This window comes from Macaca mulatta, chromosome X (assembly GCF_049350105.2).
Source record: "Macaca mulatta isolate MMU2019108-1 chromosome X, T2T-MMU8v2.0, whole genome shotgun sequence".
NCBI lineage: Eukaryota > Metazoa > Chordata > Mammalia > Primates > Cercopithecidae > Macaca > Macaca mulatta.
In genome coordinates this window covers 159,905,463-159,932,566 of record NC_133426.1, presented here as the reverse complement: position 1 = coordinate 159,932,566, position 27,104 = coordinate 159,905,463, and the positions used below count along the sequence as shown (strand labels likewise).

Genomic DNA, 27,104 nt, shown 5'->3' with positions numbered 1-27,104 from the left:
GGAGCAGAACCCTACAGCAAGTGTCCCTTTATGATGGCTCATTTCACAGATGTTCTCCAAGGTCAGCCATGTTATCTTGTGTTGGAGTTCCTTCCTTTTCTAGACCGGCTCATATTTCCTTGTCTGGATGAACTACATTGTGTCTCTCCCTTTATCTGCAGATAACACTGGGCTGCCGCCACCCCTTTTCTCAATCGCACAACCAGCCTTTCACACGCACCCCCTCACGCAAGCCACCCTCGCCAGGCCCCCTTGCCAGACCCAGTGAGCATTCTGCAGGTCACTGTCCTTCACCAGCAGCAGCAGCACTGGACAGATGGAGCCAGCCACTGCTCCTCCCTGACATGTGAAGGGACCCCACCAGCTCTCAGGCATCCTCCCCCATCGCTGCTGCATCTCCCCTCTGCCCCTCTCATTGTCTCCGGACTTGTGGCATCCCTGGGAGCTCCCCAGGCTCAGGGCTTTCAGTGTCATCTCTATGTGGTAAGAACTTGCAAAGTTCCATCTCCAGTACTTTCTGGAACTTCTGTGTCCACCTGCCAACTAGACATCTCCGCTTGGATGACACTTCCTGCATGACACACCCAAGGCTGACTCCGGACCATTCTCTCCTTGCCTCCCCGTTGCAGGACCTGGCAGCTCCATCTTTCCTCTTGCTCAGGCCAAATCTGTTGTCCTTAACTCTTCTTTGAGCCCTGCATCCTGGTCATGCACAGCCCCTATTGGCTCCACCTCAAAATTGATCCCTGATGCAAAGACTTATCCTCTCTGCTGCTACCAGCCCAGCCCAAGTGACACAAGGCACCTGTTCAGTGACAAATTCTTGGGGCAACGTTTTGAAAATTTCAGCACCCATGGCTTTACACCCACCCTTCCCCACGGGTGTGGCTGCTTTCCAGCTCACTCTCGTCCTGCTCTCCCCAAGTGCCCAGGCTCCAGGTGGATGAGGCTTTCCCCGGGCTGCTGCCTTCCCTACTCCCTTCCCACTCTCCAGAAGGGTGCCGACCTCAGAGGCCTCCAGAGCAGAGCCTTGCCCACTGCAGCAGCTCCAGTTGGAGGGGGTTCCCCCTACCTCCTGTACCCCAACCCCTTCTTAGAGCAGCAGAGGCGGAAGCAGGAGCCTGCTTTGGAAAATGACATGTTTTTATTGCTATGTTTGCAGTGGCTTTTTAGCACAGTAAGAATGTCCCTGCAGGCCCGCCACCCTCACCCAGCCCCAGCCCTCCAGCCTCTGTCTGGGTGTCGGGGAAGCTTTTCTTGGGTCACTCAGCCGTCTTGGGACTGGATGTGACAGACGTACGTGGGTTAAAGCTGCTACACAGAAGACTGGAGGTGCGGGAAGTGCATCCACCTTAAGCCTGGACGTGGGAGCCGTGTCCGGGGTCCCTTCCGGGGGGCATGCCCAGCCCAGGGCATGGGGTGGGAAGCCTGAACAGGCCAGGTGAGCAGCCCAGACACCCAGGACGGAGAACTGCAGTCTCTTGCCCCACAGACTTGTGGGCAAAGGGACAGCGTGGGGACAGCCCCAAGACCCCCACCATGCACTTTTCCAATCCAGTCGGGCTGGGGACTACACACGCACATCCACACAACAGACTCACACACGCAACAGCTCAAAGCTTTTGTTTTGCCTATGAAAGTTAGATCTATAAATTCACACTCCTTGGCTAGGGGCAGAGGGGTAAGGTGGGGCTCACAGGGATGGGAGTGGTAAGGAGAGGATGGTTTGGGCTCCTTCCTCTTTAGAAATATACAAGCAGAAATCTCATTCTCTCAAGTTTTTATAAAATGTGCAAAATACAAGCCTCCGTTGCCCAGAGGCACCATTTACATCTGGTATTCACCTTTGCTAAGAGATAGAGATCTATATATACTCTACGTAGTCACGCACGCGTGCACTCGCACCCAAGCTCACACAATTGATATTGGTGGCGATTGGCGCAGGAACCAGAAGGTTCCATTGCTGGCTGGCTCTCTAAGCTTCTATAACAGGGATGGGGAGAGGGGTGTAGCCCAGCTGAAATATTTGCCTTAGTTCTGCTGCCCCTCCCTTGCCTCCCTTCTCCTCTTTCTCCCCCCTCCCATCTCTCCCTCCTTCCCTTCCTCACATTTCCCAAGCTGCCACTGCTGCTTCTGGGGTGAGGGGTCACCCAAGGGTGTGCTGCAGAGCAGAGGCTGGAGAGGTGGGCAGGGGGTGGGCATGGCAGGGGCAGGAGAAGTGCAGCACTGTGGGTTGGGGGTGGGGCACTAGGCAGGGCCTAGGACCAGCTTGGCTAGGGCTGGAGGGGGAGAGGCATCTATTTTTGGTGGGCTGTGATATTTTTGGCGTTTTATTAAAAATGGAAAAAGTTGTTTTAGTGAGCACTCATGGTGCTTTCTCCCCTCCTCCTCCAGGCAGACCCCAAAAGTGTCAGGGAAAGGCAGGCCCCCTGGAGGGATGGGGTGGGTGGGGCTGAAGCAGGGGCTGCTATGGCTACCAGAGGTGAGCTGGTGATGTGAGCTGGGCTGTCACATGACACTCTCCACCACGACGACCTTGCTGCTCTCGGACACTGGGGTCAGGGTGGTCAGGCCCCTGACATCCGCATCCTGAGCTCGGTACTCCAAGTGGTGGAGGCCCCAGATGGGCTGGGTCAGGTGCTGCCAGCGCTGCAGGAGAGGAGGACATGCTGAAGCCCCCAGGGTCACTGACTTCCTCTGCCTCTCTCCAGTTCCCACTGCCTGCCACCCTAGTTGGGGCCACTCCCTGGCTAGGAAGCAGGCCCGGTTGAATGTTCACAGCAGGGGAGGGGAGGGTGGGCCAGGCGGGAGCCTTACCTCGGCCATGGTGCCCTTGGCCCTGAGGAGGCAGCCCAGGAGGTGCAGCGGCACACACAGCATGGAGGACAGCGCGAAGGCCCAGCCCATGGCCTCGCCCCACCACGGGTACACGTAGGTGTTGTTGTAGACCAGCGGCTCGTAGTACACAACGTTGAAGATGAAGATGCCCTACGGACCAGAATGCTGCGGTTAATGGGGCCCCCACCCCGCCCTGCCTCGCCCCCCACCCCACCTCCCCTAGCCCTTACCATGCAGACCAGCGGGGTGAAGAAGGACCAGCACCATTTCATCCAGGGGCAAGGTCGGTACCCGATCATACAGGCAATGTCGTCCATGAAGCGGTCCGCTCCTGCGACAGGAGAGGCGGGAGGGCCGAGCTGGAGACCTGCCTTCCCTGCCACCATCCCCCAGCCCAGCCCTCAGCCATGACCTACCATACACCCAGGCCACCACCACGCACTCCCAAAATGCCTGCCAGAGCAGGGTGGTGCCACTGGCCGAGTAGTAGTCAAACAGCTGGAAGACGTACATCCCGCCCTGGGGGACAGAGCCCAGTCAGGGAAGGATGGCGGATGGCCACCAGAGGTCATAGGCAGACCCCCCCACCCCACTCACATCAGTCACCATGGAGAGATCGATGACAAAGCAGAGGGCACAACAGAGGGCCACAGAGATCTCCCTTTGGAAACGGAAGTAGTAGGAGGCCGGGAGGAGGTCGAGGAGGCCGGTGATGAAGCCTTCCACACCTACAAACTGTGGCCAGGGCAGCTCAGGCCGAGCCCCGCACCACCCTCCCACCCCTTTCCTTGCCTGCAGCCCTCACCCTGCCGCCCTCCTGGCTCCCTGTCCCAGAGCTCCATGCAAACCTGGCTGTCGAGACCAAGCAGCAACAGCATGAAGAAGAACAGGGCAGCCCAGAGTGGGGCCACTGGCATCAGTGTGACAGCCCGCGGGTAGGCGATGAAGGCCAGGCCCGGCCCTGTGGGAAAGGTGCAGGCTCTAGACCTTGCAGCTGACGTCCTGCCCTGTGTGCACCCTGAGCCCTGCCTGCAACACTCGCGCCCATGCCCTCTCCTGCCGCAGGAGCTGTGAACCCTGGGTCGTGCAGCAGGGGCTGGGAGGTCCTTTCTCCCTCTGTCAACATTGACAAATCCCAGGACCTGCCCCCGCAGGCCCACAATCTGACAAGTTCCGTTTGAATCCTTGTCACTTTTCAGCATTTATATTGTGTGTTCATGTACATCATGCATCTGGGTGGCAGTTGCTGCTCTGGAGGCGGGGCTGGGGGTAGGGCCCTACCTGACTCTGCCACCTTGGAGATGTGCACACCCTGCTCTGCAGCCATGAAGCCCAGGATGGAGAAGACCACAAAGCCAGCAAAGAAGCTGGTCCCGCTGTTGATGAGAGCCAGGATGATGGCGTCCCTGAGGGGTGGAGGGGCCAGAGTGGATGGGTTAGGCTGCTGGGCAGGGCAGGGCAGGGCAGGGCACCAGTAGTAGGGCGGTGGTGCTTACTTGTAGCAGTTGTTGTTGAAGCGGTTGTAGCTGCCCAGGGCTGTGAGGGCCCCCAGGCCAATGGCGTAAGAAAAGAAAATCTGGGTCCCCGCATCTATCCACACCTAGAGGAGGTACGGTGAGCACAGGCGTGAGGGGCCTGTAGGGCTCCCCTGCAGCACCCTGCTGCAGCCTCCCCACCTCCACCTCACCTGAGGGGACCCCAGCTTGGACCAGTCAGGCTTCAGATAGTAAATGATGCCGTCCAGGGCGCCAGGCAGCAGCACTCCACGCACCAGCAGCACGACCAGGACCACGTAGGGGAATGTAGCAGTGAAGTACACGATCTGGGGGGCCAGGCTGCTCAGTGGGCGCCATGGCACCACCTCCCTCACACCCCCATTCCCGGCGCCTCCGGTCCCCCTTGTGGACAGGTATGTTCAGAGGTCCCCATTCTCCTCGGAGCCATGGCTCCCACCAGAGGAAGCTAGGGGCAAGGCTGGGCCCTGGCAGCCCTGGCAATTGCGGGGGGAAGCTCTCTGGGCACCTTGTCTGCAGGATGCATGTCGTTCGGGAGCAGGTGAGCCTCTGGGAGCTCTCCTCAGTGGGGACAGGAGGCGTGGAGCATGTGGGGAGTGAGGGCTGTGTGCGTGTGTGGGCAGTGCAGGTGTGGGAGGCCCAGACAGGGAGCGGGGTATTGGATCAGGGCCGGGTCCCCTCCTCTTCTGCAGAGAGGTGGGGGCTGAGCAGGTGGAGAGTGGAACTGGGCCAGGCAGAGGCAGGCGAGATGCGGCCGCCACACCATCTGCCCCCTCTTCCCACATGCTGCTCTGGGGACCTTGTCCCCCAGGGACCTGGCCATGTCCCACAGCTCTAGACACTGTCTTCTTTGTTCAGGTGACTCCCCAGCCTGACCGGGAGCCCCCAGGGGATGTGGCCAGACTTTGCTCTGGGTCCCCAAGGCAAGACAAGCAGGTAACAGATGGTCAGACCAGGTCCACCCAGACTGTCACAAGAGTCAGAGACTGGCAGGAGGGCACCGGTGGGGGTGATGGGCACAGGGAAGGGGCAGTACCTGCTGGGCCCTGGATGTGGAGGGTGGGGAGCGTTTCTTGGCTTTCAGTACCTCCCCCTTCCTTAGGGCTAGACCCTGTCTGGTCACCTCCTGTTGCCACAGGTGTGCCTGGCACAGACATCCAGCTCCCAGGGCTGAGACACCCTCCCCCCTGCATGCCTCTAGTGGTACCTTTCCCGTGGATTTGACCCCCTTCCAGACACAGAAGTAGACCAGCACCCAGCAGGCCAGCAGACAAAGGGTCACCTCCCAGTTGAGGGCCCCTGGCACCTCCAGTCCCCCAGACAGCCTCAAGACTTTGTTCCTAGGGGAGGGAGGGAGGTCCCTTGAGGCCTGTGCCAGCAGAGGATGGAGCCACAGGGTCCACCCCCAGGAGTTGTGGCTCCTTTCTCTCCTACAGCCCAGGGTTCAGCGGATCCCTCTTTGTCCATCTGGGCTGGGCCTGGAGCCCAAGAGCCCCTGGCCATTGGGAGGCCACTCCCATCCCACCCCACATGCAGCCCCAGCTCCCCCATCTGGTGGGAGTGACCAGGACAGTGATAGGCTGCCGAACCCAAGAGCGAGGCCCGACCTGGCCCAGCCCCTGGGGCTAGCCCCAGGACTCTCTGAGGGCAGGCAGGGTCCAGGTTGGACTGCCAGGCAACACCCTGGCCCCCCACTCAGGGCCATTCCCCTGGAGCCAGGCCATGTGAGGGAGACCTAGGGGATGGGATGGGCTTGGCCCAGAGGTGCCGGACTCACTCCCAGAACTCAATGACAGGGGACCGGCGGTCAGCAAGCTGGTCACAGGTGAGGTTGGCCAGGCTGGCGTTGGCACAGTCTTCATGGCGGAAGATCTCCACGCAGTCGGGAGTGTTCCAGGTGTGGCCACATGTGGCCCAGGGCAGCGTGGTGGTGAAGGACTTGACCAGGTAATAGAAGCCCCAGGCCAGCACCATGATGTAGTAGGTGTTGCAGTAGAAGACGATCACCATGGAGGCGTAGCCCAGGCCTGGGGCCGGGAAGTCCTTGCCATGTGAATTCTTTCCTGGCCACCTCCCTCCACCACCCCTTTATCTCCCGACCCGGGCTGGCAATGCTCCCACCGTCTGTCCTCCTGGAGCCTTCTGTGTGGTGCTCCTGACCCCCCTGGACTCCCCCTTGTGTGAGCCCCAACACTAGGCTGACTCCCCAGCCTGTCTCCTCTCCTCCAGCCGCCCCCCAAACCCAAGGCAGAGCGAGCCCTTCTCCCCGTCCCCATGTGACCAAGTGCTGTTGAGTCTCCAACCTCACAACACCTGGCCCCTTTCTTCGGGTCCCACTGCCACCATGGCGGTTCCAGGAGGTCCAAGCCTCCGCCTAGCCACCCAGTAGCCTCCAGTCCACAGCAGCTGGTGGTGGTGGTCGGTTGGGGGGGCGGTTTCTAGTAGCCTAAGGTAGTGTTGGAGACAGTTGCCCCCGCAGTGGGCAGCCTCAGTATGTTGCTCCACTCTGTGCCCCCGCGTCCTTGGGGATAGTAATAGTAGGACCTACCTAGAAAGCCAAGTGTGCTGGGCGGGTCTGCCCCCAGCCCGGCTATGCCTGGCCTGTCCTTGCCTTGTGGAGCTGCCTATGCCCCCTCTAGTCCCCGCTTCCCCAAGTTCACTGTGCAGCCTGAACATCTCCAGGCTCCCCCCTTGAGACTGGGGCGCTATCACGTGGCCCCAGGCCTGGTACTCAGGACAGGAAAAAGATATCTCAAGTGGAAGCCAGCTGGAAAAAGGGGGCAGTCCCTGAGGCTGGCCAAGGGCTGCTCACCTTTGAACAGGGGACAGATGTTCCAGACATTGATGCTGCCGGCCTTCATGAACTGGCCCAGCGAGATCTCCAAGAAGAAAATGGGGATTCCTCCGACCAGGGCGATCAGGACGTAGGGAATAAGGAACACACCTGGGGGTGGAGGGACAGGGTGAACTCAGGGTGGCCCCCAGCCAGGCTGCCCAGGCCCAGCGGGCCAGCCCAGACTCCAAAGGTCCCATCACAACTTCCCACTGGGTGAGTCAGTGTAGGGGTGGCCACTGACTCAGGCCCCAGGTGGAGTCTTGTGGGGGTGGGTTGAGTGTGTTGAAGAGGGGCTACAGTAGCCCCTGAGCCATTGGAGCCCTATTCCCTGGGTGGCAGAGGGGCCCTAGGCCCATAGGGCTTCCACCCCCATGGTCACTTGGGGTGATGGCCATGGAGGACACACGCTCAGACATGCAGGCTGTCCCTAGTGCCACAGTTCCCTGTTTCAGGCAGCACAGTGGGGTATGTGCGCCAAGGATGGGTGATCAGGCCTGGGGGGCTTGTCCAAAGGCAGGGAGCGTGACTGTCCTGCACTTGGATGCCTGCCTGCAAATGTGAGGTCCAAGGCAGAGGGTGGGTGGGTCGAAGTCTCCTGCTGGTGGGATGGCGATGTGCAAGGACAGAGGGAGACAGGTGTGGGAAGAGGGGCCAGGCCGGCCTTAGCAAGCCCAGGGAGTCAGGCTCTGCAGGAGATAGGCATATAGGCAAGGCCAGACACAGGCCCTGGCCAGCAGGCTGGGGTGAGGGTGGCAGAAGGGCAGGGAGAGCCGGGTGCCACCGCCCCCTTCTCTCTAGGCCTCCTACCCTTGCCCTGGCTGGGCTCCCTCCACTACTCAGAGGCTGAGCTTGGCTGCAACTTGCCTGACTCCAGGTCCCAGCATCCTTCTCCTGACCTTGGGCAAAGGCCTTTGCTCTGGACCTCTGTTTCCCACCCATCACCGGGTCACTTCAGCTTCCAGCAACCCCAGTGCTGTTTTGTAGTCATAGGACACACTCGTGCCCATCGCTGTTGCTAAGCTGGGCCCGGGCGGGCGGGCATGGGACGTGCATGCAGTGTGTCCAGTGGCGGCGCCAGGCGGGCCAGGCCGCAGGCTTCCCAAGCCTGGCTCGGGCACCCAGTGTTCCAGGCCCAGGCCAGAGGGGAGGGGTGGGAGGGCCGCGAGGGGTGGGGAGGGCAGGGGAGGGACAGAGTGGCCCATTGTGTGTGTGTGTGTTCGTGTGTGTGCACACGTGGGGGGCCCACACAATATGCCGCTTGTGTGCCCGACCCACGGGGGCAGCCAGGGCTCCTTACCTCGCGTAGACCCCAAGGCGCAGGCCTGGTTTCCCACCTCGGCGACCAATCGCTCCTCCCAGCCCGCGAGTCTGGGGGGCAGCCCCGCGGGCATCGCCGGCCCCCTCCCCCCACCCTGCCAGGCACATGACTGCTAGGGGGGTGGAGGCGCCCGGCCCGGCCACCAAGTGGCAGCGGCAGACGAGGGGCGGCCCCGACCCCCGCGTGCCCGGGGGCCACCCGCTGCCCGGACTTCACCTCTCCGCGGCGGCCCGAGGGGTCGGGCGTTGGGGGCCGGCGGCCTGCTGGGGGAGGGGGCCGCAGCGGGCGGGGGCGCTCACCTCCGCCGTTCTTGTAGCAGAGGTAGGGGAAGCGCCACACGTTGCCCAGGCCCACGGCGAAGCCCACGCACGACATGATGAAGTCCATCTGGCGTGTCCAGGTCTCGCGCGGCGGCACGGCCAGGCGGCCGCCGGGTGTCCCCAGGCCCGCGGTGCCGTCGCCCTTGGCCGGGGCCCCGTCGGGCCCGGGCGCGATGAGGGGGCCCTTCTTCTCGTCGCCGGACACGCTATAGATGCCGTTCTCGGCGCTCTTCTTCGCCATGGCCCCGGCGGGCCGCACGGCCGGGCCGGGGTCGCGGCACCTCGCGGGGGGCGGCGGTCAGGCGGGGGCGCCGGGGGCACCGGGGAGGACCCCGAGGGCGCGGGCCCGCCGGGGGCCGGGGGGCGGCCGGGCCGGGGGACGGGGCGGCGGGCGGGCGGCGGGGTGTGGGGCGCAGGCGGCGCAGTCAGAAGCAGTCCACGAAGCACTTGAAAGTGAGCCTGAAGAATCTCATGTGTGTCGGGGGCCCGGGGGCGCGCGGGCGGCGGCGGGGCCCGGCCGGGCGGCGGCGGCGGCGGCTCCCGAGGCTCCTGCCCGCGGCTCGGGCGGCGGAGGCTGCGGCGGCTCCTCGCCCCACCAGAGGCTCACCCTAGCGGGGCGCGGGCGACATCGGCGCCGGCGGTCTGCAAGCGGCGGCCGGAGCAGGGCCCTGCGGCCCGCGCCCCCCGCCCCGGCCGGGGCCCACAGCGGCTGCCCGGCTTGCCCGCGACTCCGGTGGCGGCGGCGGCGGCGGCGGCGGCGGCGACAGCGACGGCGGCTCGGGCGCGCCTCGCCCCCTCCTTCCCGGCGGCGGCGGCTGCAGCCGCTCTCGGGGCCGCGGCGGGCTCAGCAACTCGCCACCGCGCTCCGACTGTCCCTCTCTTCCCCGTCCCCGGCCGGCCGCCGCTTAAAAACCGACTCCGGGGTGATGTCACTATCGCCCCACCCCCACGGCCGGCCGGCCTCCCTCCCCCTCCCCCTCCCGCATCCCTCCCTCCCGCCCTCCTCGTCACACTCCGCCCACCTCCTCCCTGCCCTCCTCCCGGGGAGGAGACGCCGCTCCAGCGGGAGGCCGGATGGTTGCTACCTAGGGCGGCCGGCAGCGCCTCCCGCAGGGCCCCGGGCCGCCCCTCGCCCCAGGGTCGCCGGTCCCCAGTGCGGCCCAGGCTTCCCGGCCGGCCGGCCCCTCCCAGCCCTAGGAAGACGTCCCCCGGGCCCCCTCAGCCCTCCGCCTCCCCTTTTCTCCCTTTCTCCCCGCTCCTGGCAGGCTGCAGCCGTCTCCTCCTGGTATCCCCTCCTTCCTCGAGCTCTGTCCAAGGCTCCCCCAATGGGGGCTAAAGCTTCCCGGCTACCCTGGATCTGGAGGCCGGGACCAGCTCTCCAGGTGACAGGCCTCTGTGTCTCCACAGTGGGCAGAGGCGAGCCTGCCTGGCTGATGAGCAAGGCTCGACTTTGTCACCAAGGCAGAGAAGGGGCTTGGGTAAATGACCCCGGCGGCCCCCACCCCTTGCCAGGCGTGAGAGTGGGTAGGGGCTTCGGACTTGAGGGGACCGGAGCGGGAATGAGGCAAGGCTGCCCCCTGGTGCCTGGCGGGTGCACAGACCCTTCCCCAAAGGCCTCAGCCCTGAGGTCCTGGATGCCCGCCCCCCACCCACCCCGTGTTCCTCTTCCCAGGACCCTCAAGGCCTCCCCAGCAAGAGTCAGCTTGTTGGGCTGCCTCTCCGCCGCCAGCTGAGCAGCTTGTTTAGAATTTTCTAGGGCTAAGAGTAGCCTGGGGGTGGGGTGGGGAAGGAAGGGGTCATTGTCCTGGCCTGGGAGGTAAGGTGTGCCCCCCTCAACCTCAAGCTCCCTGATCTGATAGTGGACACTGCAGTCCCCAGATGGCTCATCCCGTTAAGCTAAGCCCGAGGCCATCCGGCCAGCTTTAGGAAGAAAAGCAGTTCCGGCCCAAGCCAGATTGAGCTTGCTGGGTGAGGGAGGGGCAGTGTCCCCACCCAGGCTTGGAGGAGGAGCCTCAAGGGGTGTGTGTGATTGGGGGAGACAGGCGGTGTCACCTATGCTTAGACTAGGGGTGGTGGGTGGGTACCTTTGAGGTGGCAGGGTCACACTGCTCATCTGAAGTTTCTCACTAGGGTCTTCTCTGGCCCAGCTTTTGACTGAAGCTGGTCTGGAGACAGGGGCGTTAGAGAAGTGACTCATAGATGGCCTAAAGAAGCGGGGCCACTCAAGGACCCAGGACAGAGGGAAGAGGGCTGACCCAGCTGGACTGCAGGCAAACCCCATGGCCTTTGAGAGAACTGAGAAGAGGACCCGGTGAAGTAGGCTCTGAGGGCCTCAGCCCAGCAGGAGTGCGGGGTGGGCGCTTGATGTCAGCAAAGGGAGGATAGTGACCTGGGGGAGGGCCGCTTTGAGGGAGAGTGCAGGCCACCGCCAGACAGCTCTGGGAGCCGCGGGCAGGGGAGACTTTCAGATTTTGCTTGTCCAAGGGGTGGGTGTGGAAGGGAGAGAGAGTGGAGGCTCGAGAAGGATGTAGGAGAGCCGATGGCACTTTGGGGAAGTGCCCACTGCTGCAGTTCCTCCTCTGGTGGGTTCTGAGGCCAGGGGCAGGATCGTGAGAAGTTGCCACCCCCGACTGCTGCTGCCTCTGTGAGATCAGAGGTGTCCGAGGCAGAGGGCAAGGTGGCCAGGCTGGAGGGTACTGGAGACAGAAGTGAAGGGTGAGGGGCTGCCCAGAATGGCTGCCACTGCTTCACGGACCCTCGGAGTGGGAGCCCACACATCTGAGGGGAGGTTCAGTGGGTCCCCATACCTGACTCCCTCGACCTCCTGGAACTGGGCTCTTCTCCGGGCAGCCACCCCTTCCCACACCCACCTTCTTCCCCACCCCCTGCCAGCCCAGCCTGGGGTGCACCCACCACCAGCCCCTTGGCCAGGCCCCCCGCCTCCCTGCCTCCAGCTGGTCTGGACCTGGTAGTGACTGAACTCTTCACGGCCTGGGCCAGACCCCAAACCGCATTCTCTGAGCAGCCAGAGGAACCCTCCTGAAGCACAAATCTAAGCAGCCCCTCCTTTGTCTCATCCCTTCTCTGGGCTTTTCTGTGCCCTGGAGGTAGAACTAAATTTTTCTCCAAGACTACAAGATGGAGTGTGACGGGGCTGTGGCCTCCCAGCCTCAGGGCATTCCCCCTGAGTTTTCCCTCCACGCAGGACCCACAGCCTGGGCTTCCCTTTCTCTGCTGACCTCCAGGACTCTGTCCCAGGAGGCTCCTGAGGGAGGTTCAGGAATCCTCCCCATGTCAGCTACCCTGGGAGCCGCCCCTGCCCAGCCAGGGCGAGCTGGGCCTCTTTGAGCAGTGCATGAAGTTCAGGCTGGTGAGGCTGGAGTTCCCGGGGAACCCAGGACAGAGCTCTGGTCTCTGTCACAGGCTCTGACCTGGGCGGCCAGTGACAGGGTCTTCTGAGGCTGCTCCCATGAGCTGCTGAGCAGTTGGGGGAACGAAGCCAAAGCGATTTCCAGCCCTGGCTGGGTCCTCTCCCACGTCCGAAGGCTTCAAAGCGTTCTCAGGCTTTGTCAAGGCATGTCAGGCTCGGCCTGGGGGCAGCAGCTGCTGGGGAGGGGCAGGGTGGGCTCTCCGGGCCCCCAGCCGAGGGCCAGGTGGCTCTCCCGCGCCAGCCCTGTCCAAGCCTCTGCCTGTCTTGCCAAGCCCTTGTGTTCTACTCACCGAAAGGGGGTTCCAAGCATGTGCAGGAGGGGGTGGGGGTGCCCTGCGACCTGTGCCCAGCCCAGAGCTCTTATGGTGGCTCCTGGGTGAGAAGCAAACTGTTCTCTGGGGCAGAGGCGACCAAGGAGAGCTGCGCCCTCCCCCTACGGTGTCCCAGGGAGCGGGCGGCCTTTCAGGCCCCAGCTGGGGCTGGAGGTTGGAGTAGGAGCTGAGGAGGAGGGAGAGGGGGAGCTGGAGGGAGGGCAGGGGAGGGGGGCTAGCCGGAATGCTCCCGTTTGTTGGGGGAGGCCTGGGAATCGGAGCCAGCGCCCACTCAAGTCTAGGGCAGCTGCGGACGAGGGAGGGGCTGGGTGGGGGGGCCACCCGGTCCTGGGGTGACTGGTTATCCTGGGAGGACGGGCAGCTGGAGACAGGGTGGGGGCGCCTCCTCTTCTGGAGACGAGCCGGGCACAATGAGCTTCGGAATTAGAATAAGCTGGGAACAAAGAGGGAGCCAGAGTCCACCTGGAAGGGCTTTGTACTTCCAGCTCCTGGGGAGGGGGTCGATGTGCGGCTGCAGCCAAGCGGAGAACAGAAAGAATGGGGCTGGGGGAGAGGGCCTGCAGCAGCGAGGGGATGGGGGGCAGCAGAACCCCCATCCCTGCCCTTCCCACCAGCTGTGCTCCTTTACACAGACCCGCAGAAAGGAGGCTTTGGTTTTTTTACATTTTATATAAACTTTTATTAGACTGGTTTTATTCGTTTTATAGATTGAGGGGGTACAAGTGTGGTTTTGTTATATGCATGTATTTCGTGGTGGTGAAGTCTAAGCTTTCAGCAGACCCGTCACCCTAAAGCCGCCTTGCAAAAACTATAACAGTAACAAAATTACGCCAGTGAGAAATCTGATCTAACCAACCCTATCTGCATTTACCCTCCAAACTGCTCTTGGTCTTTCCTGGGCATGGGCCAAGCTAACTTTGGGAGAAATTTAGTTTATAGTTTAAATGATAATAGACCTTCCCAAGACGAAAAACTAATTAAAGACCAGGAGGTTAGGAGGATGAGAGGGGCCTGAATTCTGCTAACATGTAAGCATTAATGATGACCAGCCATTGTTCAGAGGTCAAGAGATTTGTAACTTCTCCGATTACTCCTGTAGATAATATCACTATTGTAGAACCTAAGGCTTTTTGAGAGGTCTTTGCAGATTTTTGCATTTCTCACTACCAGATGGCTCCACCCGGACCACAGAGACCTATGACTCAAAGTCCTGTGGCCCCATCTAAAAGCAGACTCAGTTCAGCACACAAGAATCATCCCCCACCCAACCAGTCAGTGGCACCCATTCCCTAGTCCCCTGTCTGCCAAACTATCTTTAAAAAAATCCTGGCTTTCGGGCTGGGCACGGTGGCTCACACCTGTAATCCTCGCACTTTGGGAGGCCGAGGCGGGCAGGTCACTTGAGGTCAGGAGTTCAAGAGCAGCCTAGCCAACATGGTGAAACCCCTGTCTCTACTAAAAATACAAAAGTTAGCCAGAAATCGCTTGAACCCGGGAGGCGGAGATTGCAGTGAGCCAAGATTGTGCCACTGCACTCCAGCCTGGGCAACAGAGTGACACTCCGTCTCAAAAAAAAAAAAAAAAAAAAAAAAAAAAAATCCTAGCCTTCAGGGCTGGGCACGGTGGCTCATGCCCGTAATCCCAACACTTTGGGAGGCTGACATGGGTGGGTCATGAGGTCAGGAGATCAAGACCATCCTGGCTAACATGGTGAAGCCCTGTCTCTACTAAAAAAAAAAAACAAAAACAAAAACAAAAAAAACAAAAAAAAATTAACCAGGTGTGGTGGCACGAGCCTGTAATTCTTGCTACTCAGGAGGCTGAGGCAGGAGAATCGCTTGAACCTGGGGGAGGCGGAGGTTGCAGTGAGCCCAGATCATGCCACTGCACTCCAGCCTGGGTGACAGAGCGAGACTCCGTCTCAAAAAAAAAAAAAAAAAAAAATCATAGCCTTCAAAATTTCAGGGCAGCTGATTTGAGTAATAATAAAACTCCAGTCTCCTCTACGTGTATTAAACTCTTTCTGGGCTGGACCTGGTGACTCACACCTATAATCCCAGCATTTTGGGAGGACCAGGTGGGCAGTTGTCTCACGCGTCCATGTGAAGAGACCACCAAACAGGCTCTGTGTGAGCAACAAGGCTGTTTATTTCACCTGGGAGCAGGTGGGCTGAGTCCGAAAAGAGTCAGCAAAGGGTGATGGGATTATCATTAGTGCTTATAGGTTTTGGGATAGGCGGTGGAGTTAGGAGCAATGTTTGGCAGATCTCACAAAGTACATTCTCAAGGGTGGGGAGAATTCCAAAGAACCTTCTCAAGAGTAGGGGAGATTACAAAGTACATTGATCAGTTAGGGTAGGGCAGAAACAAATTACAATGCTGGAATGTCATCAGTTAAGGCTATTTTCACTTATTTTATGGATCTTCAGTTGCTTCAGGCCATCTGGATGTATATGTGCACGTCACAGGGGATATGGTGGCTTAGCTTGGGCTCAGAGGCCTGACACAGATCACTTGATCCCAGGGGTTCGAGACCAGCCTGGGCAACATAGCGAGACCTTGTCTCTACAAAAAATTTAAAAATTACCTGGGGTGGTGACATGCACCTGTGGTCCCAGCTACTGGGGAGGCTGAGGCAAGAGGAGCTCAAGAGGTCAAGGGTGCAGTGAGCCGTGATTGTACCACTGCACTCCAGCCTTAGAGAACAACACCCTGCCTCAAAACAAAACAAAACAGGCCAGGTGCAGTGGCTCACACCTGTAATCCCAGCACTTTGTGAGGCCGAGGCAGGCAGATCACCTGAGGTCAGGAGTTCGAGATCAGCCTTGCCAACATGGTGAAACCCTGTCCCTACTAAAAATACAAAAATTAGCCGGACACGGTGGTGCACGCCTGTAGTCCCAGCTACTCAGGAGGCTGGGGCTGGAGAATCATTTGAACCTGGGAGGCGGAGGTTGCAGTGAGCTGAGCTCGCGCCACTGTACTCCAGCCTGGGTGACAGAGCGAGACTCTGTCTCAAAAAAACAGAACTTTCCTTTTTGTAATTACCCTGTCTTGATAAATCGGCTCTATCTATTTGGGCAGCGGGCAAAATGAACCCATTAGGTGGTTACAACCTGAATAGTGAACGTTGTACCCAATAGGTAATTTTTCAACCCTCGCCTTCTGGACTAGTTTTAGATGTATAGACAAACTATGAAGAGGTATCAAGAATTCCCATACAGCCCACCCCCATCTCCCGCCTGATTAGCCTCTTACCTTAGGACAGCTCATTTATTGCAATTAATGAATCAACATCAGTTATTGCAAACAATGAATCAACATTGTTAGTAACTAAAGCCCATAGTTTATTCAGGTTTTCTTGGCTTTTCCCTAATGTCCTTTTTCTGTCAGGATCACATGTTGCATTTAGTCATCCTGTCTCCTGAGGCTCCTCTTGGCTATGACAGTTTCTCAGACTCCTTGTTCTTGGTAGCCCTGACAGCTTCGAGAAGGACTGGGCAGTATGTTGTAAAACAACCTCTCTTGAGAACCTTTTGCTGTTTCCCATGATCAGGTGGGCCTCAGGGGTGATCAGGAGGAAGACCACGGGGATGAGGCGCCTCATCGGGGCCCATGTGGACCTGGAACAACCGGCTGGGGTCCTGTTTGTCGGGTTTCTCCACTGGGAAGTGATTGTTCCCCCTTTCCATACCTTGCTCTTGGGAAGGAAGCTACTCCGTGTGGCCCAGTTAGGGAGTGGGGCCACCTCCTGGAGGGGGAATATCTACACAAGTGATGTGGAGTTCTGCACAGGAATTTCGTCTGTTCTCCCACATTTATTTATGTAATCATTTATTTATAACCGTATGGACTCGTACATGTGTACCTTATATTTGGTTTTAATCTAACACAACTCTTTATTTTCTTGCTCAAAATTTCCATCTTGGACCATTGGGGTCTCTTTCAGTTGGCTCCTGTGTCCTTTTTTTTTTTTTTTTTGAGACAGGTTCTCACTCTGTCAACCAGGCTGGTGGGCAGTTGTGTGATCTCTGCTCACTGCAACCTCCGCCTCCTGGGCTCAAGCGGTTCTCCCAGTTCAGCCTCCCAAGTAGCTGGGACTATAGGCGCCCGCCACCACGCCCAGCTCATTTTTGTATTTTTTGGTAGAGACAGTTTCACCACGTTGGCCAGGCTGATCTCGAATTCCTGACCTCAGATGATCCACCCTCCTCGGCCTCCCAAAGTGCTGAGATTACAGGAGTGAGCTACCGCACCCGGCCACCTATGTCCTTTTGATGTCCCTTCATCACTGCTTGTGTGTCTGCATGCCTGTGTGGGTGTGGGTGTGGCTGTCTGTGTGAGCACTTCCTTACTTTCTGGCTCTGTGCTCATCCCTTAAATTTCCTGAACCAGTCCTAGAACCAGCCATTTTCTTTAAGGAGCCATTTTTGAGAGAATGGTGTTGGAGACAAAGATCTGGGCTCTAGGTGTGCCCATTGTTCCTGGAGTATTGCTGCTTCTAGGCCCTCTCTGCTGACAGCAAGAACATATATATATATATATATATATATATATGCATGCTAACCCATATACATATAGAGAGATATATATAAACCCATATATATACTAACCCATTTTATATATATACTAACTCATGTTATGTTACTAACATAACATCTATAAACAGATACATATGTGCATCAGTATCTATATTAAACTCAACACGAGTGCACACTGATGTCTCCAACTCTAATCCATCACCACCTGGGTCATTCTAGCTGTCTGTCCTTGCTTGTCTATAACCTCCCACTCTAAAAGTGAGAAACCCAGGCCAGGCGCGGTGGCTCATGCCTGTAATCCCAGCACTTTGGGAGGTCGAGGTGGGTGAATTATCTGAGGTCAGGAGTTCAAGACCAGCCTGGCCAACATGGTGAAACCCCAAATCTACCAAAAATATGAAAAATTAGCCAGGCATGGTGGTGCATGCCTGTGGTCCCAGCTACTCGGGAGGCTGAGTTGGGAGGATCTCTTGAGCCTAGGAGGTCAAGGCTGCAGCGAGCCATGATTGTGCCACTGCACTCTAGCCTGGGCTACACAGCAAGATCCTGTCTCTAAAAATAAAATAAAAAATTCAAATTAAAGTGAGAAACCTGGCTCCCACCGTCTTCCATCCATTGCCATAGTTCTTGAATTCCGGTATAAAGGTGGAGAGGTTTCAGAATCATTCACCCCTACCCTGGTGGGGAGTGATCTTATCAATCAGAGTACAGCGCTTATGTGTGCTTCCTTTTGCTTTTAGTCTGACAGATGCCACTCATTTCCAGAGTGACTGAGATCAGCCCCTTTCTCCCTGACCCCCTTCAGTAAGGCTGTTTTGTACATTTCTGTTCCTTTTTTGTTTGTTTGTTTTGTACATTTCTAATTGCCTTTTGTCGCAGTCTGCATTCCGTCTTGTGATCTCCCAACCTTCTAAAAGATTATTTTAAAAGGTGCCTATTTTAAGTTCCCTCTGTCTGCTGTAAAGTTCTGTGGGTTTTGACATATTCAGAGTGTCACGTGTCCACCATTACAGCATCATACAGAAGTTTCCTTGCCCTACAGAATCCCTGTGCTGCCCCTAGTCAAGCACGATCCCCTCTCTCAGACCCCTGGCAACCGTGGATCTGTTTTCTGTCTTTTTTTCGTCTATTTTGCTTTTTCGGGAATGTCATGTCAGGTAAATGGACTCATAGAGTAGGCAGCTTTGTCAGGCTTTTTTTTTTTTTTTTTTTTTTTTTTTTTTTTTTTTTGAGACGGAGTCTCGCTCTGCCGCCCAGGCTGGAGTGCAGTGGCCGGATCTCAGCTCACTGCAAGCTCCGCCTCCCAGGTTCACGCCATTCTCCTGCCTCAGCCTCCCAAGTAGCTGGGACTACAGGCGCCCGCCACCTCGCCCGGCTAGTTTTTTGTATTTTTTTAGTAGAGACGGGGTTTCACTGTGTTAGCCAGGATGGTCTCGATCTCCTGACCTCGTGATCCGCCCGTCTCGGCCTCCCAAAGTGCTGGGATTACAGGCTTGAGCCACCGCGCCCGGCCTGTCAGGCTTTTTACTCTGCAATATGTATTTAAGATTCACTTATTTCTTTGCATGGGTTCACAGCTTTTCCCTCTTTATCACTGACTAGTATTCCATTGTCCAGATATACCACATTTTATTTGTTCACCTACTGAGGAACATCTTAAATGCTTCCAGTTTTTGCCAATTACGAATAAAGTTGCTAATGCTATCACATTGGTCTTTTAGGAAAAAAAAGGCTGCTATAAATATGTGTGTGGTGGTTTTTGTGTGGACATAAGTTTTCAAATCATTTGGGTAAATACCAAGGAGTATGATTGCTGAATTGTATGGTAAGAGTATACTTAACTTCGGAAGGAACTGCCAACCGTTTTTCAGGGTGGCTGTACCTTGTCGCATTCTCACCAGCAATGAATGGGAGTTCTTGCTGCTGCTCCAGGTCCTTGCCAGCATTAGGGTTGTCAGTGTTTGGGGTTTTGGCTATCTAGTAGGTATGCAGCGGTATCTCCTTGTGGTTTTAATTTGCAATTCCCTAATGATGTATAATGTTAAACATCTTCTGATATGCTTATTTTCCATTTGCATTTCTTCTTTGCAGAGGCATCTGTTCAGATCTTTTTTTTTTTTTAGACGGAGTTTCGCTCTGTTGCCCAGACTGGAGTGCAGTGGCACGATCTCGGCTCACTGCAAGCTCCACCTCCCGGGTTCACGCTATTCTCCTGCCTCAGCCTCCCAAGTAGCTGGGACTACAGGCACCCGCCACCTCGCCCGGCTAGTTTTTTGTATTTTTTTAGTAGAGACGGGGTTTCACCGTGTTAACCAGGATGGTCTCAATCTCCTGACCTCGTGATCCACCTGCCTCGGCCTCCCAAAGTGCTGGGATTACAGGCGTGAGCCACCGCGCCCGGCCATCTGTTTAGATCTTTTGCTCATTTTTAAATTGGGTTGTTTTCTTATTGAGTTGGGGCTTTTCTTTTCTTTTCTTTTCTTTTTTCTGAGACAGTCTTATTCTGTTGCCCAGGCTGGAGTGTAGTGGTACAATCTCAGCTCACTGCAACCTCTGCCTCCTGGGTTCAAGCGATTCTCCTGCGTCAGCCTCCCGAGTAGCTGGGATTACAGGCACCCATCACCATGCCCAGCTAATTTTTGTATTTTTAGTAGAGACAGGGTTTCACCATGTTGGCCCAGCTGGTCTTGAATTCCTGACCTCAGGTGATCTGCCCGCCTCGGCCTCCCAAACTGCTGGGATTACAGGCGTGAGCCACCACACCTGGCATAAGTTTAATTCTCTTAGCAAGGCTATTTTTTAACTTTCTGCGGAAAGGTTACACTTGCCAGCAGTTTTGCCATGCAAGTACACCAAACAAAGGAGGGAAGCAATTTTTATCCCCTACGCAGTTTGTCCTTGCTACTGTGTCCTGTTTCCATTGGCTGGAGCCAGACCTCACAATCTAAACTAAAACCTGATTGGCTAATAGTTTAAAACTTTTAAAAATAGGTAAAAGCAATGGAAGGATAAAGGAAAAGAGGAAGTTGCTTACGAAATGACTTAGAAAAGTAATAATATTCCCAAACAGGAAAGGGACATAGGCTGCGAGCTGGGACATGCCTGTGAGCACGTCCAGCACAGATATCTTGGTTAAAGTACAAGGACACAGAATGTACTACGTGCCTGTAAGCATGTTTAACAGCTACATAGGATAGGGCTTAACAAAGAGTTACTAGCACAAAGCAAGGAGGCTTGAAGGAAGTTAGTCTTTAAAAGAAACTATTATTTCTAACACTTATGATTTATTTTTTAATAAGAAGGGAAACTTTGAAGAGGAACTTTTTACTTTCTACACTCCATCTCAAAAAAAGAAAAAAAGAAAGTGGGGTCTTGCTATGTTGCCCAGGCTAGGCTGGAACTCCTGGGCTCAAGTGATCCTCCAGCCTCAGCCTCCCAAAGTGCTGGGATTACAAGCATGAGCCACCTTGCCAGGCCGGAAGGTGTAATTCCTCTTGTAAACACATGATACAGGCCTGGTGCGGTGGCTCACACCTGTAGTCCCAGCACTTTGGGAGGCTGAGGCGGGCAGATCACCTGAGGTCAGGAGTTCGAGACCAGCCTGATCAGCCTGGCATGGTGAAACCCTGCCTCTACTAAAAATACAAAAATTAGCTGGGCGTGGTGGCGTGCACGTGTAGTCCCAGCCTACTCAGGAGGCTGAGACAGGGGAATTGCTTGAACCCAGGAGGCAGAGGTTGTAGTGAGCTGAGATTGCACCACTGCACTCCAGGCTAGGCGACAGAGTAAGACTCTGTCTCAAACAACGACAAGAACAACAACAACAATAACAAACCAAAAAACCCCATGATACAATGATTTAAAACAAAAATTGTGCCATCAGTTTTTACATGAGGCCAGGGGCATCTGAGTCACCTCGTGGACCAATACCTGCCCGTTGGCTCTTGTTTCCCAGGCCCACTTTGGAGGTGGGTGCTTTCCTTCTGGCCTCCAGTTTCCATCTGCTGCCCCTCAGAGAGGTCTCTTTGTGCCATCTCTGTCCACGTGGGCAGTTTTTATTACTCACGCCGCCATATTTCTCTGGGACACGTGGGCAGTTTTTATTACTCACGCCGCCATATTTCTCTGGGACACGTGGGCAGTTTTTTATTACTCACGCCGCCATATTTCTCTGGGACACAGAAATATGTGTATTTCTATTTCTTTTTATAACCCGGGACCATGTTGTAGAACTCTGCTAATGCTTCTTCTGGCTTGAGCAAAGCACCATTGGCATATTAGACATTCTGGGGAATTATCTGTAGGTATCTGTGAACAAATTGCACTTCCTGCTGTCATGAGAAGGGGCTCAGCATCAGTTCCATTCCTGTTTTTTTTCTGTTTTAGATGTCGGTCCCAGGAAACCCTGTTCACATAGATGAGCAGGTAGGACTGGCGCTTCTGAGTGCCGGGGTCCCTGGAGCCTTCTGCAGTGCCCTGGGAGGGTGACTGGGAAAGGCCAGGGGGCAAGAGCTGCCAGGGGCCTCCTCAGATTTCCCAGTTTTTACAGAGTATATATGGGAGTTGAGGTCTGGGAAAATGATTTTTAAAAAACTCTTCCTGCCCCGCAGACTCTCTTGAAGACTCTGTGTCATGCCAGGGCCCATGGGTCACTGTGAAGATTGGACCCTGCCACTTGATGGAACCCCTGTGATGCTGACCTGCGGGGATGTGGAGCACAGACCCTGGGGAGGGTACCAGAACCTCATGGGACTGGATGGCCGGCAGTGAGGGGCGTCCAGTAACTGTTGGATGCAGAATTGAATTCAGTCACCCGCACTTATTTCCTGTGCTCGTCTTGGCTGGGTTCGCGGAGATACACTCTCTAGGAGCAGACGCTTTGGTGGGGAAGACCAGACGAAGAAGGTGATTTTTGCTGTTGGACGTTCTAAAGACAGGGCAGGGGTATGCGGGGAGAATTGGGAGAGGCAGAGCCAGGGAGGCCGGTTTGAGGAGGGGACATTTGAGCCGAGATCTGATGGAGTGAGGAGCCAAGCCAGGCAGATACCTGAGCGAAGAACATTCCAGGCAGGGGAGCAAAGGCTGGGACGCAGCTGCAAATGTGGTCCGGGTTAGGGCCAGTCAGGAAGCCAGTGGCCGGGAAAGGTGGGGAGGGGCCAGAGCAGTCATTAGGCCACCCCCTAAGGACTCATGCTTTGACTTGGATTGACATAGAGAGCTGCGGGAGGGTGACATGATCTCAATAAAAGGAATGCTCTGGCTGCTGGGTAGAGAAGAGAGTGAGGGTGAGGGATTAATGGTGGAGCTAGAGGGAGCCCAGTGAGTGCCGGGAGCCCAGGGTGGCAGAGCTGTGGTGCAGGGCTGCAGGGTCCTGGAGCTAGGGATGGAGGCTGTTTTCGGGCAAGTGGCCTGGTCGGCCTGTCCTCGGAGAGGCGGTGAAAGCAGAGACTGGAAGGCAGAGAGCCTTGCCGACCTGTGGCCGAAGAGAGCTCTCTGGGAGACAGCCACCGGTGGTGCAAAGGTCCTGGGGTCGGCCCAGCTGGGCCGCAGCTCCGGGAGGCGGCGCGAGAGAGCAGTGGGCCGGGCGGTGGCGGCCGGCGCCCGAGTCGGAGCCCGGCGATTGCCTTACAAGGTGCCCTGCGGCGCCGCGGCCGCGCTTGGCCACTGCGTGCTTGGGCGGCCGGCGGGGGCGTGCGCGGAGGGGGCGGGGCCGGCGGGAAGCGGGCGGGGGGCTTGGTGAGGCGGCCACTGCACTAAACGACGCTGCGGCACCCGCTCCAGGTCCGCACCTGCTTTGGGGCGCGGGGACGCGCGAGGCGGGGGCGCACCAGGTCTGGCCCACAGCCGCCACAGCCCTGCGCGCCCGCAGCACACCTGTCACGCCTGGCGCGCCCCCTGCCCGCTCGCGCTCGGTCCACGCAGCTCAGGACGCGTGCGGCCCAGGCTGCCAGGTCCCCCTGCTCCGCGGCGCCGAAGGCCGGGCTGCGTCTGCGGCCGCGTGGGTGGCCGCGGTCTTGGCAGGTGGCTGCGCGCGGGGGTCGCAGGTGCATCCCGGGCAGCTTGGTGGCTTCGGCAGCGGGTGCCTGTGGGCGCTGTGCCATGGGTGGCGGGTCTACGCGGGGGTGGGGGCGTGGGCTCTGTGGATGTGTGGATGGGGGAGGGACCGGCGTGGGTGAGCATGGAGCCTTCTGGAAAGTGGCCGGATGTGTGGAGGCAGAGAGGCAGCATCCAGGCGCTGGTCGCTGTCGGGGTGCAGGGTGTGGGGGCGTGGGATGGCAGCTGTAGGCCTGGGATGTGGAGGCGCGTTTGCGGTGGCCTCGCTGCAAGGCGTCCGTCTGGGGGTGTGGACCTGGACGGGGGAGGGGAGGGTCGAGCGCAGCGGCAACGGCTGAGGCCTGCCTGACAGGGGTGGAGGAGGAAGCTGCCCTCGCCTCCGGTGCGGGGGAGGGAGGAGGGACCCCTATCACCTCTCCCCTGCCCCTGCAGACATGCTGCTGCTGAAGAAACACACGGAGGACATCAGCAGCGTCTATGAGATCCGCGAGAGGCTCGGCTCGTGAGTGTGCGCGCGTGTGATCGTGTGTGTGTACCTGTGTGAGATGGCATGTGTGTGTGACTACGCGAGTGGGTGTGAGATGATGTGTGTGTGAATATATAAGGGTGTGTGAATGTGAGTGAGTCTGTGAGATGGCATGTGTTGAGTTTCGTGGGGGGTGGCACAGGGCCAGGTAGGGCCTCCCCATCTTCTTCACAGGGGGCCCTCCCCACTCCCCTCTCTCTCCCTCCTGCCTCTTTTCTCTTCCCACTTCCTTCCCACCTCCCACCGCTCGTGTCTGCGGCAGGGGTGCCTTCTCCGAGGTGGTGCTGGCCCAGGAGCGGGGCTCCGCACACCTCGTGGCCCTCAAGTGCATCCCCAAGAAGGCCCTCCGGGGCAAGGAGGCCCTGGTGGAGAACGAGATCGCAGTGCTCCGTAGGTGCGCACCTCACGGGGCCCTGGGATGTGGCATAGGTCGATGAGGGGTGCAAGGAGTCCCTGGTTCTAGTCTAGGCCTGGCCACCAACCTTTGGGAAGCCTGGGGCAGTGCTCTCTCTGGGCCTGCACGTCCCTGTGGCAGCCACAGGGAGCTAGTGGATATTGATCTGTGCTTTTCAAATGGGCTTTAGAAGGAAGGCCAGGGCTCAGGCTGGAGCTCCGCCTTCCTGGACCGGGCAGGGGTGGCATGTGGTAGGGAATGGGGAACAGAGGTGGGAGGAGGAGAAGAGGGAGGAGGCTTTTCCCGGGGCCTCAGGACAGAGCACCCCTTGACTCTGTTGGCCCACAGGTGCTTCCTTGCCGTTGCAGGATCAGCCACCCCAACATTGTTGCTCTGGAGGATGTCCACGAGAGCCCTTCCCACCTCTACCTGGCCATGGAACTGTGAGGAGGGCCTGGGCAGGCTGTGGGAGCCGGGGAGGGGCTGAGCAGTGAGTGGGGCTGAAGGCCAGGCTGAGTGCCTGGGTCAGCCAAACCCCTGGCACCCCCAGGGTGACGGGTGGCGAGCTGTTTGATCGCATCATGGAGCGCGGCTCCTACACAGAGAAGGATGCCAGCCATCTGGTGGGTCAGGTCCTCGGCGCCGTCTCCTACCTGCACAGCCTGGGGATCGTGCACCGGGACCTCAAGGTGCCTGGCTGGGGCCTCTGCGCCCCACCCTCCCACTTGCCCACCTGGCCCTGCCTTTGTTTTCCCGGGAGCACGGCTGGGGCCTTTCTTGATCTCCCACTCCACCAAGGCTCTGGGGAACCTGAGAGTGTGTAGTCCTCATCCTGTCCCAGCACCGGCACCGCATCAGGACTGACCTGGCCCTTTTCCCGGTGTCCGTGTGTCACAGCCCGAAAACCTCCTGTATGCCACACCCTTTGAGGACTCAAAGATCATGGTCTCTGACTTTGGACTCTCCAAAATCCAGGCTGGCAACATGCTAGGCACCGCCTGTGGGACCCCCGGATATGTGGGTGAGGGACGGCACCCTGAGGCTTGCTGGGAGTGGGGTGGCCTGGGGGACCCTAGATAGCCGGGAAGGCTGTTGTGCCCGTTGCCTTTGTGTGGGCCATTCCTGGGCTTGAGTAGGCTGAGCCAGCGACACTGAGCGGCATGGCTGCGTGTGTGCCTGTGCGTGCGTCTGTCTGTCTCTGGCCCCCAGCCCCAGAGCTCTTGGAGCAGAAACCCTACGGGAAGGCCGTAGATGTGTGGGCACTGGGCGTCATCTCCTACATCCTGTGAGTTACTGCTGGGAAGGCTTGTCTCCTGCCTGCCTGCCTCTGCTGGGTTGGGGAGGGTGGGACAGCTGGGTGATTCATCTGTGGGTGCCAGGCTGTGTGGGTATCCCCCCTTCTACGACGAGAGCGACCCTGAACTCTTCAACCAGATCCTGAGGGCCAGCTATGAGTTTGACTCTCCTTTCTGGGATGACATCTCAGAATCAGGTGAGCTTCAGGCTGGCCCATGCTTGGGGGTGATGCAAGGGAGTGGGGACCCGATGGGCTGACCCAGCCTCCCTGCTCCAGCCAAAGACTTCATCCGGCACCTTCTGGAGCGAGACCCCCAGAAGAGGTTCACCTGCCAACAGGCCTTGCAGCATCTTTGGTGAGTGGGAGCCCTGCCGAGCTGCTTCAGGGCCAGGGGGACTGCACCTGCAGAGAGGCCCCCCCCCGACCTTCAGCCTTTCCCCAGGATCTCTGGGGACACAGCCTTCGACAGGGACATCTTAGGCTCTGTCAGTGAGCAGATCCAGAAGAACTTTGCTCGGATGCACTGGAAGGTCAGTGTGGAGACACCCAGTGTGGTCACCCGCTGCATCCCAGCTGTAGCCCGATCACTGTGACTGCCCAGTGGCCACTGTGGCCCTCACAGTCTTGGGGCTGGGGCCTGGCCCAGGCCTGGCCTGATCTCCCTCTCTTCTGGCAGCGAGCCTTCAATGCCACCTCATTCCTGCGCCACATCCGGAAGCTGGGGCAGAGCCCAGAGGCCGAGGGGGCCTCTGAGCAGGGCCTGGCCCGCCACAGCCACTCAGGCCTCCATACTGGCCAGCCCCCCAAGTGGTGATCCCCAGGTGTGTTTGAAGAGCTTAGAGGGTGGTGGCACTCCATGTGGCCAAGAGCTAAGTGGGGTGGCCCCCACAGGCCAGAGGGCTGAGGGCAGAGGGCAGAGGGAGGAGCCAGGGCCCCAGGAGAGGTGGAAGGACAGGGAGGGCCTGTGGGTGCCCGAGATTGGGCAAGGGAGTGAAGGGGGAGAGGGCCTCTAAGAAATCCAGGATTTGACCGAGGTGGGGGTGGGGGCACAGGGCTGGCAGGTCGGCTCCTAACTACCCCCTTTCCCTCTGCTTCTCGCTCTCAGGCAGATGCCAAGGCCAAGTGGACTGACCCCCAGATTTCCTTCCCTTGGATACTTTTGGTCCCCTCCCCCAACCCTTCACCCCTGGGGCTGGCCTCTGCTGGAGTTTGAGATTTGAGGGTGTGGCGCATGGTGCTGGGGTTGGAATGGAGCACCCTCAAGTCTGTCCCCAGGCTCTGCCCTGCCTGGGGGCAGTGGATCCCCTCCCCTGTTGCCTCTCCCGCCCCTGCCCCCCACCCCACCAAAAGCCGAGGAGGTGCTGGCAGGCGGGCCTCAGGGGCTGTCTTTCCTGCATGGCTGTTCTGTGCTTCGCTGAGTGTGGGTGGTCCTGCTTGTGCCATGGTCATGGCCTTCCAGCCCCCTCCAGTTTTCCCCAAACCAATAAAGAAAGATACAGCAATGGGCCAGTGGTGAACTGGGGGTGCGGCGAGTGTGGAGGAGACCTGGTCACTTGTGGGAAGGAAACCAATGAGACCCTGCCACACGGCTTTACCCACTGCCACCTGAACCTCTGCTCCCTCTCATCGTGGCAGACAAGTTTCCAACTGTCCAAAAACTTCCTGTCCCCTCTCCCCAAAGCACCAACAAGTGACAGCGTGGCC

General features: G+C 58.2%; 2 protein-coding genes across 16 annotated transcripts; one reads left to right on the top strand and one right to left on the bottom strand.

Annotated features, from left to right (window-relative positions):
• Positions 1–1,122: 1,122 nt before the first annotated feature.
• On the bottom strand, positions 1,123–9,709 carry SLC6A8 (solute carrier family 6 member 8). Of its 7 annotated transcripts, none has more exons than XM_015128479.3 (13): positions 8,806–9,709; positions 7,165–7,296; positions 6,130–6,379; positions 5,560–5,692; positions 4,526–4,660; positions 4,335–4,438; positions 4,120–4,244; positions 3,687–3,799; positions 3,436–3,573; positions 3,255–3,357; positions 3,069–3,169; positions 2,818–2,988; positions 1,123–2,649 (listed from the first exon to the last, which is right to left on the bottom strand). In XM_015128479.3, the coding sequence occupies exons 1-13, from the start codon at positions 9,065–9,067 to the stop codon at positions 2,509–2,511; spliced, it is 1,908 nt and encodes a 635-aa protein (XP_014983965.2). In that variant the 5' UTR covers positions 9,068–9,709; the 3' UTR covers positions 1,123–2,508.
• Positions 9,710–9,863: 154 nt separating this feature from the next.
• Positions 9,864–26,902, top strand: PNCK (pregnancy up-regulated nonubiquitous CaM kinase). Of its 9 annotated transcripts, XM_077988858.1 has the most exons (14): positions 10,866–11,142; positions 21,516–21,554; positions 21,740–22,034; positions 23,616–23,685; positions 23,972–24,103; positions 24,472–24,546; positions 24,654–24,792; positions 25,001–25,124; positions 25,313–25,388; positions 25,483–25,595; positions 25,677–25,755; positions 25,843–25,930; positions 26,077–26,221; positions 26,506–26,902. In XM_077988858.1, exons 4-13 carry the CDS (start codon positions 23,618–23,620, stop codon positions 26,212–26,214), a joined length of 1,032 nt encoding a protein of 343 aa, XP_077844984.1. In that variant the 5' UTR covers positions 10,866–11,142; positions 21,516–21,554; positions 21,740–22,034; positions 23,616–23,617; the 3' UTR covers positions 26,215–26,221; positions 26,506–26,902. The 9 variants fall into 9 exon arrangements, with proteins under 9 accessions (XP_077844987.1, XP_077844984.1, XP_077844988.1 ...); XM_077988861.1 differs by lacking the exons at positions 21,516–21,554; positions 21,740–22,034 and adding an exon at positions 9,864–10,350 and having other exon boundaries at positions 10,957–11,142; XM_077988862.1 differs by lacking the exons at positions 10,866–11,142; positions 21,516–21,554; positions 21,740–22,034 and adding an exon at positions 22,877–22,910 and having other exon boundaries at positions 26,510–26,902.
• The last annotated feature ends 202 nt before the right edge of the window (positions 26,903–27,104 follow it).